At 45.4% G+C, this 15,770-nt stretch overlaps 1 protein-coding gene across 1 annotated transcript in view; it reads left to right on the top strand.

Moving 5' to 3' along the window:
* The window catches only part of LOC126456738 (Down syndrome cell adhesion molecule-like protein Dscam2), a 427,689-nt gene that overhangs the window by 14,824 nt on the left and 397,095 nt on the right, over positions 1-15,770 (top strand). Inside the window, exon 2 of the mRNA XM_050092487.1 lies at positions 12,776-13,073. Within this exon, the coding sequence (XP_049948444.1) occupies positions 12,776-13,073 (298 nt within the window). The remainder of the gene's footprint in view (positions 1-12,775; positions 13,074-15,770) is intronic.

The raw sequence follows: 15,770 nt of genomic DNA on the forward strand, positions 1-15,770 counted from the left end.
TCAGCAACAAGTCTACTGAATGTGCGATGTAAATTGTAAGCCAAGATAATAAGGCTGGTTCAAATGACTCAGAGCACTATGGGATTCAACTTCTGAGGTCATTAGTCCCCTAGAACTTAGAACTAGTTAAACCTAACTAACCTAAGGACATCACGCACATCCATGCCCGAGGCAGGATTCGAACCTGCGACCGTAGCGGTCTCGCGGCGCCAGACTGCAGTGCCTAGAACCGCACGGCCACTTCGGCCAGCAAGATAATAAGGGGAAGATTAAGAAATATTACAGAACATAAATAATCTTGGATAAGCAGAGTGGTTTTAGGAAAGGACTATTGTAAGTAAGCAACGCTTTTGTTCTAACAACTAAAAAAGATTCTGGTCATTTGGCAGAAAGATCGCCGCCACTGTGGATCGTGAGATTGCGTGCCTTGCAGTTCTTTTAATTGTGGCTGTTTTGCATGTGTCCCTTCTTGCCTGTTGCGCAGTACAGCCGTCATTTGCTGCTGTACTTGCCTGTGATACACCACCTCCTCTCTTCCAGACGGTAGTTCCTTTGGTTCGGAATGCTCCTCATGCACGTAAAACAATGTTGTGGGCAGTACCAGAATCCTGGACTAAACTCGTCACACTTTGTCCTTATACCAATTGTCCCACGATTCTTCCCCGTGTGAAGTCATCCAAATATCTTTGGGCCATGTTGCAATGAAGAACTCTACCACAATACACAGTAACTGATAGCCACACACTGTCTTTTCCCGCTCCTTCAGCTGCCTCATGTTGCGGGACCAGTTCCATTTTGCGCCGTAATCACACTGATTTCACGCCATGTATCCATCAATTCCGCCGAGTTGTTAGTATATTATGTTACTCTATCTATCTCGTCCTTAAGGTTTGTGAAACAATGTTTTAAGCGATGCTAAAATATCTCCTACAACTCCACAATCAACGAGATGCAACTCTTTGGATCCTACATAACAATAATAACAAAATCATTGGACGTGATTTCCTTATTTCCTTCCCCTCTCTCGTCCTCCTCCCATTGTTCATTCAAGAAGTGACGGCATCGTTACAATATAATAGTTTATAAATTATAACATAGTTAGTTTTAGACCAGCTCAGTAACATTTTTGGCATTTGTATGCAAAATGAATGCCTGATGATAATCGAAAGTTCTTGATATGCTTTGTAACGTGTTAAATTAAAACAAAATAAAATAACGTGACCGGCAGCAGGACACAACAAATAATTTGTTCGTAATTTATTAGTATTTAACTGAACTATAGTTCAAACACCTTATGTTTGGAATGCAACTGTGTGTGCCCATGGTGATCTGTAAAGGCCGCTGTTTAATCTTGGAGGGACTGAGAGGTGATAATCCCACGTACAATGATTTAATTTCGGTGCTAAGTCTGCAAAGGAGTGAGGAAGGATATGCGTTCTTACTGTCTGGGAGGTGTTACCAGAAAGAGCGTGTGGCTGGAACCAACGCTACTTCAGCAGTCAACAGTACGGGACCCCCATCCCCGCATTTCCTATTCCTTATTACAAGGGTTGTTGAGAGAGATTGGTTGTCAGCAGTTTGGGGACACATAAAACTTCTCCTGAGGTGACAGTCCAACCGGTCACGTAGATCACATTCAATTAGTTTTCAAAATTACAACATAAAAGAATTTTTAACGAAAAATAATAATATTGAGTGACATGTACATCCCTCCTCCTCCGTGACGTCCACGTGTGCGTGGAGGGGGCAGGCGAGAGAGGGAGGGTGGCCAATAGCGGGGCTTACATCTGAAGGTAATACGAGATAAAATGTGTTAGACTGGTGTTCAGGAATTGTACAATAATTGTTCCTATTTGACTGCCCTGAGCATTGGTCACATGATGATGTGACAGAAGCTGAAAGTGAGAAGTAGCAGTCTCCATCGCTGTCAGCAGCTGAGTAACACGATTAGCAGGAATAGATGGTTAGCTGCAACAGCCACATAAAAATGTATGAATGCAATGCTACAGGGATTCAAGTACAATTACTATGAAATTCTTATAAATCGCATCAAAGAATTGTTAGTTACTCTCCTTTCCCTTTTAGATGCCCATCAGCATTAGACAAAATTTCTAACAAGAGGCTTGTAAAACAGAATTAAACAAAAAGTGGCACTAGATTTAGAATGAGCAAATGCAAAATAAAAATATAGATTAGAACGAGATGACTTATACAATTAGTTCCTCAGCAAACATGTTCCATTTTTTATTTACTTATTTCAAGTTTCTGCTACCAGTCACTTTTTATTTTAAGCTTAATCTAACATAATGCAACGCGTTTCGAACTTGCTCTGTTCATCTTCAGGCATTTATACATACATACATACACACACACATAGAGAAATGTTACTTAAAAATAAACAGTCTTAAACTAGATTAATCTAGAGTACTTAGTTCAATAAACAGTCTTAAACCAGATTAATCTAGAACACTTAGTTTTTAAGTAACATTTCTCTATGTATGTATGTATGTATGTACAAACGCCTGAATATGAACAGAACATGTTCGAAACGCGTTGCATTATGTTAGATTAATCATAAAAAAAGTGACTGGTCGCAGAAACTTGAGATAAATATTTATCCCACACAGTCATGGTTCACAAACATAGCCATTATGGCTGAAAATAATTGTGATACAATTGCACAAAATAGGAGGGACAGTGAAACTGCACTAACATTACAACAAATGCGTACATCATAAATTTTCTGATCTTTTGTATACAAATATTTAAAAAATTTAGGGGCTTGAGATCCCTGTTCTTATCAGAAAATCAGAGCATGGAGTGCAATGTAGCTGGCCAGTCAGCTTGCTAGGCGCCAATCATACAACATTACCGGAACAATAATTTAGTAAATGTGAATGTATTCTTTCCCGGCGTATGCAGCTGGTGAAGAGTTCTCGGGCTTCCAGCCGGATGGCAGTGTCTTCAAACTTCAACTTTTCACCAGCTATAATTTAGTACTTTAACGTTCACAATCGCATATTCTCCTCTGTGGTGGTACTCAGGCCAGGAACAATGATCTGCATGGCCGTGAAATGTGATGGCGATGTCTCAGAAATCTTCATGGGACATCATCCCGGCAGCATCCATTCATGTAAATTGGCGGCCAGCATAGCCCACATAGCAGCCATTGCTGCCTGAGACAGTGACTGCGTATTACCAGACCAGTCTTGTGGGCATCAAAGAGGTGTGCTTGGGTGATTTGTAAGCTGCTCTGCACTGTGCAGAGATGGACAACAGAACAGCCCTTTCACCAAGCAAGGTCGGGGATGTCAACGATTGCTTACAGATGCTAGTCAGTGGCTGCAGCTCTCAGCGTGCCGCCTGAATACTGAGACTGGTGCAGAGTGCACCAAAAATCACGTTTGTTGGAGGTACAAGTCTCCACGTTTCTCATCAGTACTTGCGAGGTCGGTAGCTCATAGTGACTGAGTACTGAATATTAGGCAGGCAGCGGCGCAGATAACCTCGGCGAAGAGCGCCCGTAAGCACCAACCACCAAACGGGTAGCCGTTTCAAAGGCAGAAGTTATCTTGGCTAACAGTACTAGCATAACACAGGTTTGGTCTAGTAGCTGGTGTACTACATGGGAAGGCTCGTAAGCCTGAGTATTTACTACTCCTCAGCTGAGCCAACGACAGTATGCCTTGCTGGCGATGACCGAACGTGACCTGCTTTTCCAGGCTCATCAGCGATGTCCACCGTCTCTCTAGCCCGCAAGATTGACTTTCAGGGCTTCAGCTTGTTGCCTTTCCATCGTATCAGCAGGTTAATAGGTGTTCTTGTGAAATTTTGACTGTCTTGCAGGATCACGTTGTACTGTTAGAGTGGCATCCTGTCTCCTCGTCACTGAGCTTACGATTCAGGCCCCTGCTCACACAAGGTGAGGCAATGTCTTCTGTGTTTGTTCTGCTATTCACAATGTCGGGCCCGCATCTCGTGGTCGTGCGGTAGCGTTCTCGCTTCCCACGCCCGGGTTCCCGGCGTGATGGCTGGGTGTTGTGTGATGTCCTTAGGTTAGTTAGGTTTAAGTAGTTCTAAGTTCTATGGGACTGATGACCATAGATGTTAAGTCCCATAGTGCTCAAAGCCAGGCACAATGTCGGGCCGACCAAAGTGGCCGAGCGGTTAAAGGCGCTACAGTCTGGAACCGCACGACCACTACAGTCGCAGGTTCGAATCCTGCCTCGGGCATGGATGTGTGTGATGTCCTTAGGTTAGTTAGGTTTAAGTACTTCTAAGTTCTAGGGGACTTATGGCCACAGCAGTTGAGTCCCATAGTGCTCAGAGCCATTTGAACCACAATGTCGGCTTTTGGCCAAGGTTTTTTTTTATTTCAGCGCCCATCTTCACTTTGTTTGGTGCAAAGTGGCATTTATCAAAAAAAAAAAAAAATGGCTCTGAGCACTATGGGACTCAACTGCTGAGGTCATTAGTCCCCTAGAACTTAGAACTAGTTAAACCTAACTAACCTAAAGACATCAGAAACATCCATGCCCGAGGCAGGATTCGAACCTGCGACCGTAGCGGTCTTGCGGTTCCAGACTGCAGCGCCTTTAACCGCACGGCCACTTCGGCCGGCTGGCATTTATCCTCACTGACACATCAAACATGAGGAAAGCAGGCCATAGTTTGCTAGATAGTTCTTTCAAACGCTTTACATGTTCTTCAATAGCTCTCGAAAATACAATGATGTCTTCTGAGTTCGCTGAACAATTTTTACGTTTCAGTCTTAGAATTACACCATCCGACAGTCTTTGAAATCTAACCACTACATTGCATATTTAAGTCAAAATGGCATTATGCAATGCTGTTAATGGTCCATTGGTGTCACGAAGCAGTTTTTAGCCTATCTTCTGGAACTACTGCTAATTAGATTCATTCTTGATATGTATCTAGATTGACCTAGATTGTCCAATGTTTTTGTAACATTAAAGGTAGGATATGTGTCAGTGACTATTTTGGCATTAGGTATCTGTAATCACAAAAGAATTTGCTCTTCTTACTTTGAGAAAATTATGACATTTGCACTCCATGGGCTATCACCATATTCTATTATCCCTTCAGCCAGTTGCTGGTCAAGAAATGCTTACATCGATACTTGTAGATGCTTGGGTACATGGTATGGTTTCCTATAGACTGGAGCATTTTTATCTGTGGGTATACACTCCTGGAAATGGAAAAAGGAGCACATTGACACCGGTGTGTCAGACCCACCATACTTGCTCCGGACACTGCGAGAGGGCTGTACAAGCAATGATCACACGCACGGCACAGCGGACACACCAGGAACCGCGGTGTTGGCCGTCGAATGGCGCTAGCTGCGCAGCATTTGTGCACCGCCGCCGTCAGTGTCAGCCAGTTTGCCGTGGGATACGGAGCTCCATCGCAGTCTTTAACACTGGTAGCATGCCGCGACAGCGTGGACGTGAACCGTATGTGCAGTTGACGGACTTTGAGCGAGGGCGTATAGTGGGCATGCGGGAGGCCGGGTGAACGTACCGCCGAATTGCTCAACACGTGGGGCGTGAGGTCTCCACAGTACATCGATGTTGTCGCCAGTGGTCGGCGGAAGGTGCACGTGCCCGTCGACCTGGGAGCGGATCACAGCGTCGCACGGATGCACGCCAAGACCGTAGGATCCTTCGGAGTGCCGTAGGAGACCGCACCGCCACTTCCCAGCAAATTAGGGACACTGTTGCTCCTGGGGTATCGGCGAGGACCATTCGCAACCGTCTCCATGAAGCTGGGCTACGGTCCCGCACACCGTTAGGCCGTCTTCCGCTCACGCCCCAACATCGTGCAGCCCGCCTCCAGTGGTGTCGCGACAGGCGTGAATGGAGGGACGAATGGAGACGTGTCGTCTTCAGCGATGAGAGTCGCTTCTGCCTTGGTGCCAATGATGGTCGTATGCGTGTTTGGCGCCGTGCAGGTGAGCGCCACAATCAGGACTGCATACGACCGAGGCACACAGGGCCAACACCCGGCATCATGGTGTGGGGAGCGATCTCCTACACTGGCCGTACACCACTGGTGATCGTCGAGGGGATACTGAATAGTGCACGGTACATCCAAACCGTCATCGAACCCATCGTTCTACCATTCCTAGACCGGCAAGGAAACTTGCTGTTCCAACAGGACAATGCACGTCCGCATGTATCCCGTGCCACCCAACGTGCTCTAGAAGGTGTAAGTCAACTACCCTGGCCAGCAAGATCTCCGGATCTGTCCCCCATTGAGCATGTTTGGGACTGGATGAAGCGTCGTCTCACGCGGTCTGCACGTCCAGCACGAACGCTGGTCCAACTGAGGCGCCAGGTGGAAATGGCATGGCAAGCCGTTCCACAGGACTACATCCAGCATCTCTACGATCGTCTCCATGGGAGAATAGCAGCCTGCATTGCTGCGATATACACTGTACTAGTGCCGACATTGTGCATGCTCTGTTGCCTGTGTCTATGTGCCTGTGGTTCTGTCACTGTGATCATGTGATGTATCTGACCCCAGGAATGTGTCAATAAAGTTTCCCCTTCCTGGGACAATGAATTCACGGTGTTCTTATTTCAATTTCCATGAGTGTATAATGTGTAATAGGTGTCACTGATAAAACACCATTTGTGTTAAACAAATCTCAAAATCGTAGTAATAAAGCTTTGATCACCTTTGGATCACTTCCTTACAAGTGATTCACCTTCTTACATAATCCAGGTGCACTAACAGCGCCTATCAATGTCTTCTTCACGCAGAACGTGTGAACTGGCAGTCACCGTTGGTAGAGTGCCCTCATCCATGCCAAATTGTGTAGGCTAAGAGGAAACATAAACTCTCAATTTATACTAATAATGCAGACGCTGCCTCACAGACAGGAGCTCATGCGATGGTGTACTCAACGACGAACCTGGGTGCAAGAATGGCAAAATGTCACTTTTTGGGATGAATCCAAGTTCCGTTTACAGCATCATGATGGTCGCATCCGTGTTTGGCGACATCGCGGTGAACGCACATTGGAAGCGTGTATTCATCATCGCCATACTGGCATATCACCCGGCGTGATGGTATGGGGTGCCATTGCTTACACGTCTCGGTCACCTCTTGTTTTCATTGACGGCACTTTGAACACTGGACAATACCTTTCAGATGTATTACGATCCGTGGCTCTACCCTTCATTCGATCCCTGCGAAACCCTACATTTCAGCAGGATAATGCACGACCACATGTTGCAGGTCCTGTACGGGCCATTCCGGATACAAAAAATGTTCGACTGCTGCCCTGGCCAGCACTTTCTCCAGATCTCTCACCAATTGAAAACGTCTGGTCAATGGTGGCCGAGCAACTGGCTCGTCACAATACGCCAGTCGCTACTCTTGATGAACTGTGGTATCGTGTTGAAGCTGAATGGGCAGCTGTAGCTGTACACGCCATCCAAGCTCTGTTTGACTCAATGCCCAAGCGAATCAAGGCCGTTATTACGGCCAGAGGTGGTTGTTCTGGGTACTGATTTCTCAGGATTTATGCACCCAAATTGCGTGAAAATGTAAACACATGTCAGTTCTAGTACAATATATTTTTCCAATGAATACCCATTTATCGTCTGCATTTCTTCTTGGTGTAGCAATGTTGATGGCCAGTAGTGTAGTACCTGTAGGTAATCATCGACAGCCTTGGACTTCTTTGGTGGAAGGGCTATTCTGCTGACCATCTTCACACCGTGGAGAGCTGCTGAGAGATTACCCGAGCACAACCCTTAGAAGTCCACACGGCTCGTCCGGTAACACGCTGTCGCTGCTCTGTAAAGGCTGCGCCGGCCGCCAGCGAGACCTGCCGCCAACCTGACACGGGGTTTACTTGAACGGGCGCTGCCGGGGTGACGTCCTCTGAAGTTTCTGAGACGGCGTCAGCAAGTGCCGCGGCTGTGCGCTGCACAGTTGCTGGCAGGGGGACCACTACAGAGGTGAATACACGACTGTAAATTCTGAAGTAGTAGGTTCGTGTTCCGGTACTGCATGATAAACACCCAGCGTACTAACCATCATGCTCCATTTCACTCCATCGTTCGTCATCCCGACGACAGTAGATATCTCAGACCAGGCCAGTATAAAGTGGCATCAGAAGTGTTTGGGTCTGCTACCGCCATCGTAACAGAACGACCTTTGAAGCATCATCCTCATTATCGACTCGACGTCCGTCCTCATGAAACGCAGTATGGTGAGTGATAATTTTTCGGTTGGACTTTCTCATTGTGGTATAGTTTGTGGCCATGTCGAATCGTTTTGAAATTAATTTCACACGCTCAGAGTGTCGCCTGTTTAACTATAGGAACCTGCAAACTTGACATTGTATAGAGGAAATACCAGGGAGATGTATTTTGTTGTGTTGGCAGAAGAGCCAACACCGTGTTACTAGTGGAGGCCGAAATGCACGCGTTTTAGCTCGCGGAGGCTGGCGTGAGGAGGGAAGAACTATACTGACGTGAGGTCTCGAACATGACAAGGAATGAGAATTCAGAAAGCGGATGTAATTAGTTTGATACTTAACTTTAATCTATTAATGATGAACGTCGCTCTTGACGGTACATGATTCACAATATTATATGTTCAGAATACATTCTAGAAGAATATGGCTCCTTGCTAGGTTGTAGCGAATGACGTAGCTGAAGGCTATGCTAAACTGGCGTCCCTGCAAATGAGAGCGTCTGTAGACAGTAAACCATCGCTAGCAAGTCGGCTGTACAACTGGGGCGAGTGCTAGGGAGTCTAGACTAGACCTGCCGTATGGCGGCGCTCGGTCTGCAATCACTGATAGTGGCGACACGCGGGTCCGACGTATACTAACGGACCGCGACCGATTTAAAGGCTACCACATAGCACCAACGAGATGCTGACTTTATGATTTATCAGGACATGTGTTGCCTTGCTCTAAGTCAGTACCAGCTATGAGTGACATTTGTATAATGTTCTGACACTTGCCGCAGAACTGTTCAGAGTAATGTTGGCCTATGATTCCGTCTAGAAGCTGTTTATTGTTGTGCATAATATAAGTTCAGTTTTCCCTTCCCTTTCTCATGTTACGGCAGTAGCAAAATCGGCAAAATCGTAGAAACACATGCTGCTACTGCTGGTGAATCTGCCACCGCTTAAACACAACGAATAAAAACACGTGAGCAGTAAAATGAATATCGTTCGTAAGTAAGGTGAAACATTACAAGGTGTGGTTCAGCAGTTGCAGTCAGGGTCAGGACAAGCTAAGATCATGTGTTAAGTGAACTGACCCCTCCCCCCCTTCATCTCTGACTAGCCGCCAGTAGCAAATTTAATGGTTGGTTGGTTGGCTGGTCGGTTGATTCGTGGGAGGGGAGGAAAGGAAGTGCACCCAGGTTCGTCGTTGAGCACACCATCGCAGGCGCTCCTGTCTGTGATGCAGCGTCAAGGGTAACGGCAGCTATGGACTCCGAGCTGGTAGTCCATGCTGCAAACGTCGTCGAACTGTTCGCGCAGATGGTTGTCGTCTTGCAAACGACCCCATCTGTTGACTCATGGATCGAGACGTGGCTGCACGATCCGTTACACCCATGCGGATAAGATGCCTGCCATCTCGACTGTTAGTGATACGAGGCCATTGGGCTTCAGCACGGCGTTCCGTATTACCCTCCTGAACCCACCGATTCCTTATTCTGCTAACAGTCATTGGATCTCGACCAACGCGAGCAGCAATGTCGCGATACGATAAACCGCAATCGCGATAGGCTACAATCCGACCTTTATCAAAGTCGGAAACGTGATGGTACGCATTTCGCTTCCTTACACGAGGCATCACAACAACGTTTCACCAGGCAACGCCGGTCAACTGCTGTTTGTGTATGAGAAATCGATTGTAAACTTTCCCCATGTCAGCACGTTGTAGGTGTTGCCACCGGCGACAGCCTTATGTGACTGCTCTGAAAAGCCAATCATTTGCATATCACAGTATCTTCTTCCTCTCGGTTAAATTTCGCGTCTGTAGCACGTCTTCTTCGTGGTGTAGCAATTTTAATGGCCAGTAGTTTGGGGTCAGCAGGAGTTAGCGTGCCTCCCGAACTCTGTGACATGTGGACAGTGTACCACACATCAGCATTTCGGCTCAGTCATCACTTCCGGTCATCGCTTCTTGCGAGGTTGGCAGCTCACAGCGACCGAATGCAGTAGAACGACAGGTAGCGGTTTTGGAGATAAGAGTCAGCTTGGCATAGTATATGACAGATATGGCCCCGTAGATGATGTATTGCAACGTATATTATGGGAAGGCTCGGAATCTTGAGTTGTATTACTGTCCTGTTGAGGCAATGACGTTGTGCGTGGCCGGTGACGACCGAATGCTGCCAACTTTTCCTGGTTTATCAGCGGTCTTCACCACTCCTCTCTTTGGCGTTTCAGCAGGCTCATAGATGTTCGTCAGAAATTACGATATCAAGCTGTGTTGCTGTTACAATGACATTTTATCTTCACCTCATTGACGTCAAGTTGCTGAGTTTACGATTCAGGCCCCGTGCTCAGATGAGGTTAGCAATCTTCCGGGTTTGCTGTGCTATTAGCAATGTTAGCTTTCTGCCTGTTTGTAGTTCTGATTGCGACACGGGTTGTTGGCCTGGATTGATGCTGGTTGGAGAGGACTGTGACAAAATTTCACATTTGCCCTTAATGCATTTCTGCTGTGTGAAACCAACATATGCTAGAAACGCAGGTTTGCCTTTCCTTAATCTTTCTTCTAAGATAAGTCAGTATTGCCTCACGTGTTCCAACATTTCCTACGGAATCCAAACTGATCTTCCCCAAGGTCGGCTTCTACCAGTTTTTCCATTTGTCTGTAAAGAATTCGTGTTAGTATTTTGCAGCCATGGCTTATTAAACTGATCGGGCGCTGATAACCTCGCTGTTGTGCGCCCTAAAACACTAATCATCATCATTATTAAACTGATAGTTCGGTAATTTTCACATCTGTCAACACCTGCTTTCTTTGGGATTGGAATTATTATATTCTTCTTGAAGTCTGAGGGTATTTCGCCTGTCTCGTACATCTTGCTCACCAGATGGTATAGTTTTGTCAGAACTGGCTCTCCCAAGGCCGTCTGTAGTTCTAATGGAATGTTGTCTACTCCTGGGGCCTTGTTTCGACTCAGGTCTTTCAGTGCCCTGTCAAACTCTTCACGCAGTATCATATCTCCCATTTCATCTTCATCTACATCCTCTTCCATTTCCATAACATTGTCCTCAAGTACATCGCCCTTGTATAGACCCTCTATATACTCCTTCCACCTTTCTGCTTTCCCCTCTTTACTTAGAACTGGGTTTCCATCTGAGCTCTTGATATTCATACAAGTGGCTCTCTTTTCTCCAAAGGTCTCTTTAATTTTCCTGTAGGCAGTATCTATCTTACCCCTAGTGAGATAAGCCTCTACATCCTTACATTTGTCCTCTAGCCATGCCTGCTCAGCCATTTTGCACTTCCTGTCGATCTCATTTGTGAGACGTTTTTATTCCTTTTTGCCTGCTTCATTTACTGCATTTTTACATTTTCTCCTTTCATCAATTAATTTACTGATCAACATAAATTCGCAAACTGCTACTGGTGAATTCTTAGGTGGCATTGTAACGACTAATTGGAAGTACGACAGAAATCTTCTCACCCTCGGCTCAATAAATCAGTTTCTACCACCTACCTTCTCACATTTTGTCAATCCTTCTCTTCGTCTAGTCCCTTTAGTAAACCGTTTACAGCTTCACATTTTTTGTCACGAATTTCTGAAAATATACTCGTAAAGAACAAGGAAAGAAGTAAGAGCAGGTTTGAACGTCGCGTGAACGTCGTTAGAGACGCAGTACATTCTCTGAATGCTTCAAATTGTCCATTGTGCTAACCAGTGGGCCACCTCTCTCGCTCGGTGATATAGGAAACCTTTGTTCCCAGGTTATTCGGAGTATGTTTCAATAAGTTTTTCGTCCCAAACGGTCACTATTTTCTCTAACACACTATTAAAAAGAGTTGGGGATAGGCCATCACCTTGTCGTACACCTGTTTTTATTTTGGAAGGCTGTGAAATTTCTCCCATAAATTTTACTTTAGAGACTGTACCTGTGTCTCACGGATTAGGTTTGCCAGTTTGGACTTAACGCCAAATTTTCGAATTATTTTAGCTATAGGTACTCTGTCACCAAAATCAAAAGCCTTTTTAAATATTCAAACTACAATGTCCTTTGAATTAAGTAATCTCTGGCAGATTACTGACATGAGATTAAATATTTGTTCTGAGCATGACATAATCTTTATTTTTTTTTAATTTCTTTATTATTTAGTGGAATAGGTTACAACTGATGTTCTACTTCAGATTTCAGATACACTTGACGATGGTACAACCCCCAAGTCTTCGGTATTTTACTACTGTGGTGGATTTGTTTGCCATGAATATGTTGCAGAACAGTTGTGGATGTGTCACAAATAAATATTTAGTGTAATCTTTAACAAGAGCAGCATTCGCTACTTGACATACGGAGCAGAGGGTCGTCTTCTCTCTTGAGAACTGTGGAAGCCAGATATGCAGCACACCTCTCTCGTCACATCGTGGGGACGAGGAGAAGGGAGCCGAGACTCAAAGAACAACGGCACGGAAGAGATACGGGTGACTGAGAATTCCCCGAAAGCAAAAGCGACCTGTCGGAAAAGCGGGGTCCGTAAATTGTGCCGTGCGGGGCCCCTTGCCAGTAGAGTGGCTGGCGGAATATTTTCCACCGTATCGAGGAGACAGATTGCAAACTGGCGGATGCCGTGAAAGAGACGGCATTATGGGAAAAGGACGCGGCAGAGGGCGCCGCAGAACGCCTGCAATTCGTCGGTGGCGGAGCAGAAAAAGTCCGCAGGGCACGGCGCGAGTGCGCGCAGGAGATATTTACTGGCGCCAGCGCCGGCGTCGGCGTCGTGTTGTTAGGAGCGACGCTGGCCGGGCTAGCGGCTGTTTGTGGCTGCGAGACGGATGGCGGGGTTAGCGCGGCGGGAGGTCCCTGCCGTTTGTCAACGTCCCTCCTGACCTCCCTACCTTGCTCCACCCCCACCCAATAGCCCCCGTTTCTCCCTCACACTCTCCTCTCTTCTCTTCATCATTACCCTTACCTTCCTCTCATTCGTACTCCCGATAGCGCTCGGACTGCTGGAGATCTGCATTTACAAGACTATCGCTCTTTCCTCTTAGAGACATCAGTGGCACTAGCAATTTACCACAGGAATCAGTATTTCCTGAATCCTGTGCGTCGTTTAGTCTCTCCGCCTCCTGTATTTTTAACAGTTTCTTTTACGAGGGGTTGCCATAAAGTCCCCTCACGAACAACTGACGTTGCCGAGGCGGGGTGGCTGCGTCCCTCAACCTTGTAGATAGCCGTGCTGCAGATGCAAGCAGAACAAAGGAGTATCTGTGGAGAGGCCACACAAACACGTATATCCTGTAGAGGGGTAGCAGTTCTGAAGAACTGACTCATCCGGTCTTACTGTACTGGTACTGCGAATGGCTAAAAACAAGGGGAAACTACAGCTGTAATTTTGTCCAAAGCCATGCAGCTCTATTTTAAGGTTAAATCCTCTTTATTAAAATATTTCTTAAGTAAAACAGTAACTCATTCAGATCTCCAGGCGGAGACTACTCATCAGAAAAAATGAAACTCTACGTATCAGAGGATGGAACGCTACATCTCTTAATAGGGTACGTAGGTTAATAAATTTGTAAAGGGAAATGGATACGTTGAAATTAGATAGTGCAGATTAGTGAAGTTCTGTAGTAGGAATAACACACTTCTGGTCAGGTGAATACAGGGATATAAACACAAAATGAAGTACAGGTATGCAGGAGTAGGTCTCATAATGAATAAGAAAACAGAAATGCGGGTAAGCCATTACGAACGACAGCTATCGTGGCCGAGATAAGCACAAAGCCAACACCTAACACACTGTTACAAGTCTGTATGCTAACTGTCTCCGCAAATGATGAAGAGATTGAAAGAATGTATGTCGACATGGTAGAAAGTATTCAAACAGTTAAAGGAGAAGAAAACATAATTGTGATGGGTAACTGGAATTCGGCAGTAGGAAGAAAATGAGAAGGAAAAATAGTAGGGGAACACGGACTGGGCAAAGGGAATGAAAGGCCAACACGCCTGGCAGAGTTTTGCGCAGAGCATAATTTAATCAACGCTAACACTTGTTTTAAGAATCATGAAAGATGGCTGTGTACGTGGAGGAGTCCAGGAGACACCGGAAGGTATGTGGCTGAGTATGTAATGGTCAGAAAGAGATTTCACAACCAGATTTTAAACTGCATCAAATTTCCAGGGACAGATGTCGACTTGACCACGATTTGTTGGTTGTGAACTGCAGATTAAAACTGAAGAATTTGCAGAAACGTGGGAAATGAAGGCTATGAGACCTGGATAAGTTGAAAGAACTTTAGTATGTTGAGAGTTACAAGAGGGAGCATTAGGCAACGATTAACTCGAACGGGGAATGGAATACTGCGGAAGACGAATAGGTAGTTTTGAGAGGTGAAAGAGTGAAGCCAGCGAAAGATCAAGTAGGTAAAAACACAATGCTTAACAGGAAAGATATCACAGGTGATACTGAGTTAAACGGACGAAAGGAGAAAATAGAAAAAAATACAGCAAACGAAACAGGCAAAAGGGCACACATACGGCTAAAAAAGGAGATTGATTGAAAGCGCAAAATGTTATTTATTTATTACTTTTATTTACACGTCAAGTTCCGTAGGACCAAATTGAGGAGCAAATCTCCAAGTTCATGGAACGTGTCGGTACGTGAAATTACAACATAAAAGAAGTAGCAGATAAAAATAAATGTCTATGAACCCGAATAAAGACACTCCATAAGTTTAAGTAAAACGAAATCAACAATACAACAAAATCAGCTTAGTTCTTCAAGGAACTCCTCGACAGAATGGGAATGACCTATGAGGAAACTCTTCGCTTTCGATTTGAAAGCTCGTGGATTACTGCTAAGATTTTTTAATTCGAGTAGTACCTTACTGAAAATGGACGCAGCAGTATACTGCACACCTTTCTGCAGAAGAGTTAAGGAAGTCCGATCGTAATGCAGGTTTGATTTCTGCCGAGTATTAACTGAGTGAAAGGTGCTTATTCTTGAGAATAAGCTAATATTGTTAACAAGAAATGACAGTTGTTGTTGCTGTGGCCTTCATGCCTAAGGACTGGTTTGATGCAGCTCTCCATGCTACTCTATCCTGTGCAAGCTTCTTCATCGCCCAGTACCTACTGCAACCTACATCCTTCTGAATCTGCTTGGTGTATTCATCTCTAGGTCTCCCTCTACGATTTTTACCCTCCACGCTGCCCTCCAATACTAAATTTGGTATCCCTTGATGCCTCAGAACATGTCCTACCAATCGATCCCTTCTTCTAGTCAAGTTGTGCCACAAACTTCTCTTCTCCCCAATCCTATTCAACACCTCCTCATTGGTTATGTGATCTACCCATCTAATCTTCAGCATTCTTCTGTAGCACCACATTTCGAAAGCTTCTATTCTCTTCTTGTCCATACTATTTATCGTCCATGTTTCACTTCCATACATAGCTACACTCCCTACAAATACTTTCAGAAACGACTTCCTGACACTTAAATCCATACTCGATGTTAACAAATTTCTCTTCTTCAGAAACGCTTTCCTTCCCATTGCCAGTCTACA

The sequence above is a fragment of the Schistocerca serialis genome, chromosome 1 (genome assembly GCF_023864345.2).
Source record: "Schistocerca serialis cubense isolate TAMUIC-IGC-003099 chromosome 1, iqSchSeri2.2, whole genome shotgun sequence".
Taxonomy (NCBI): Eukaryota; Metazoa; Arthropoda; class Insecta; order Orthoptera; family Acrididae; genus Schistocerca; species Schistocerca serialis.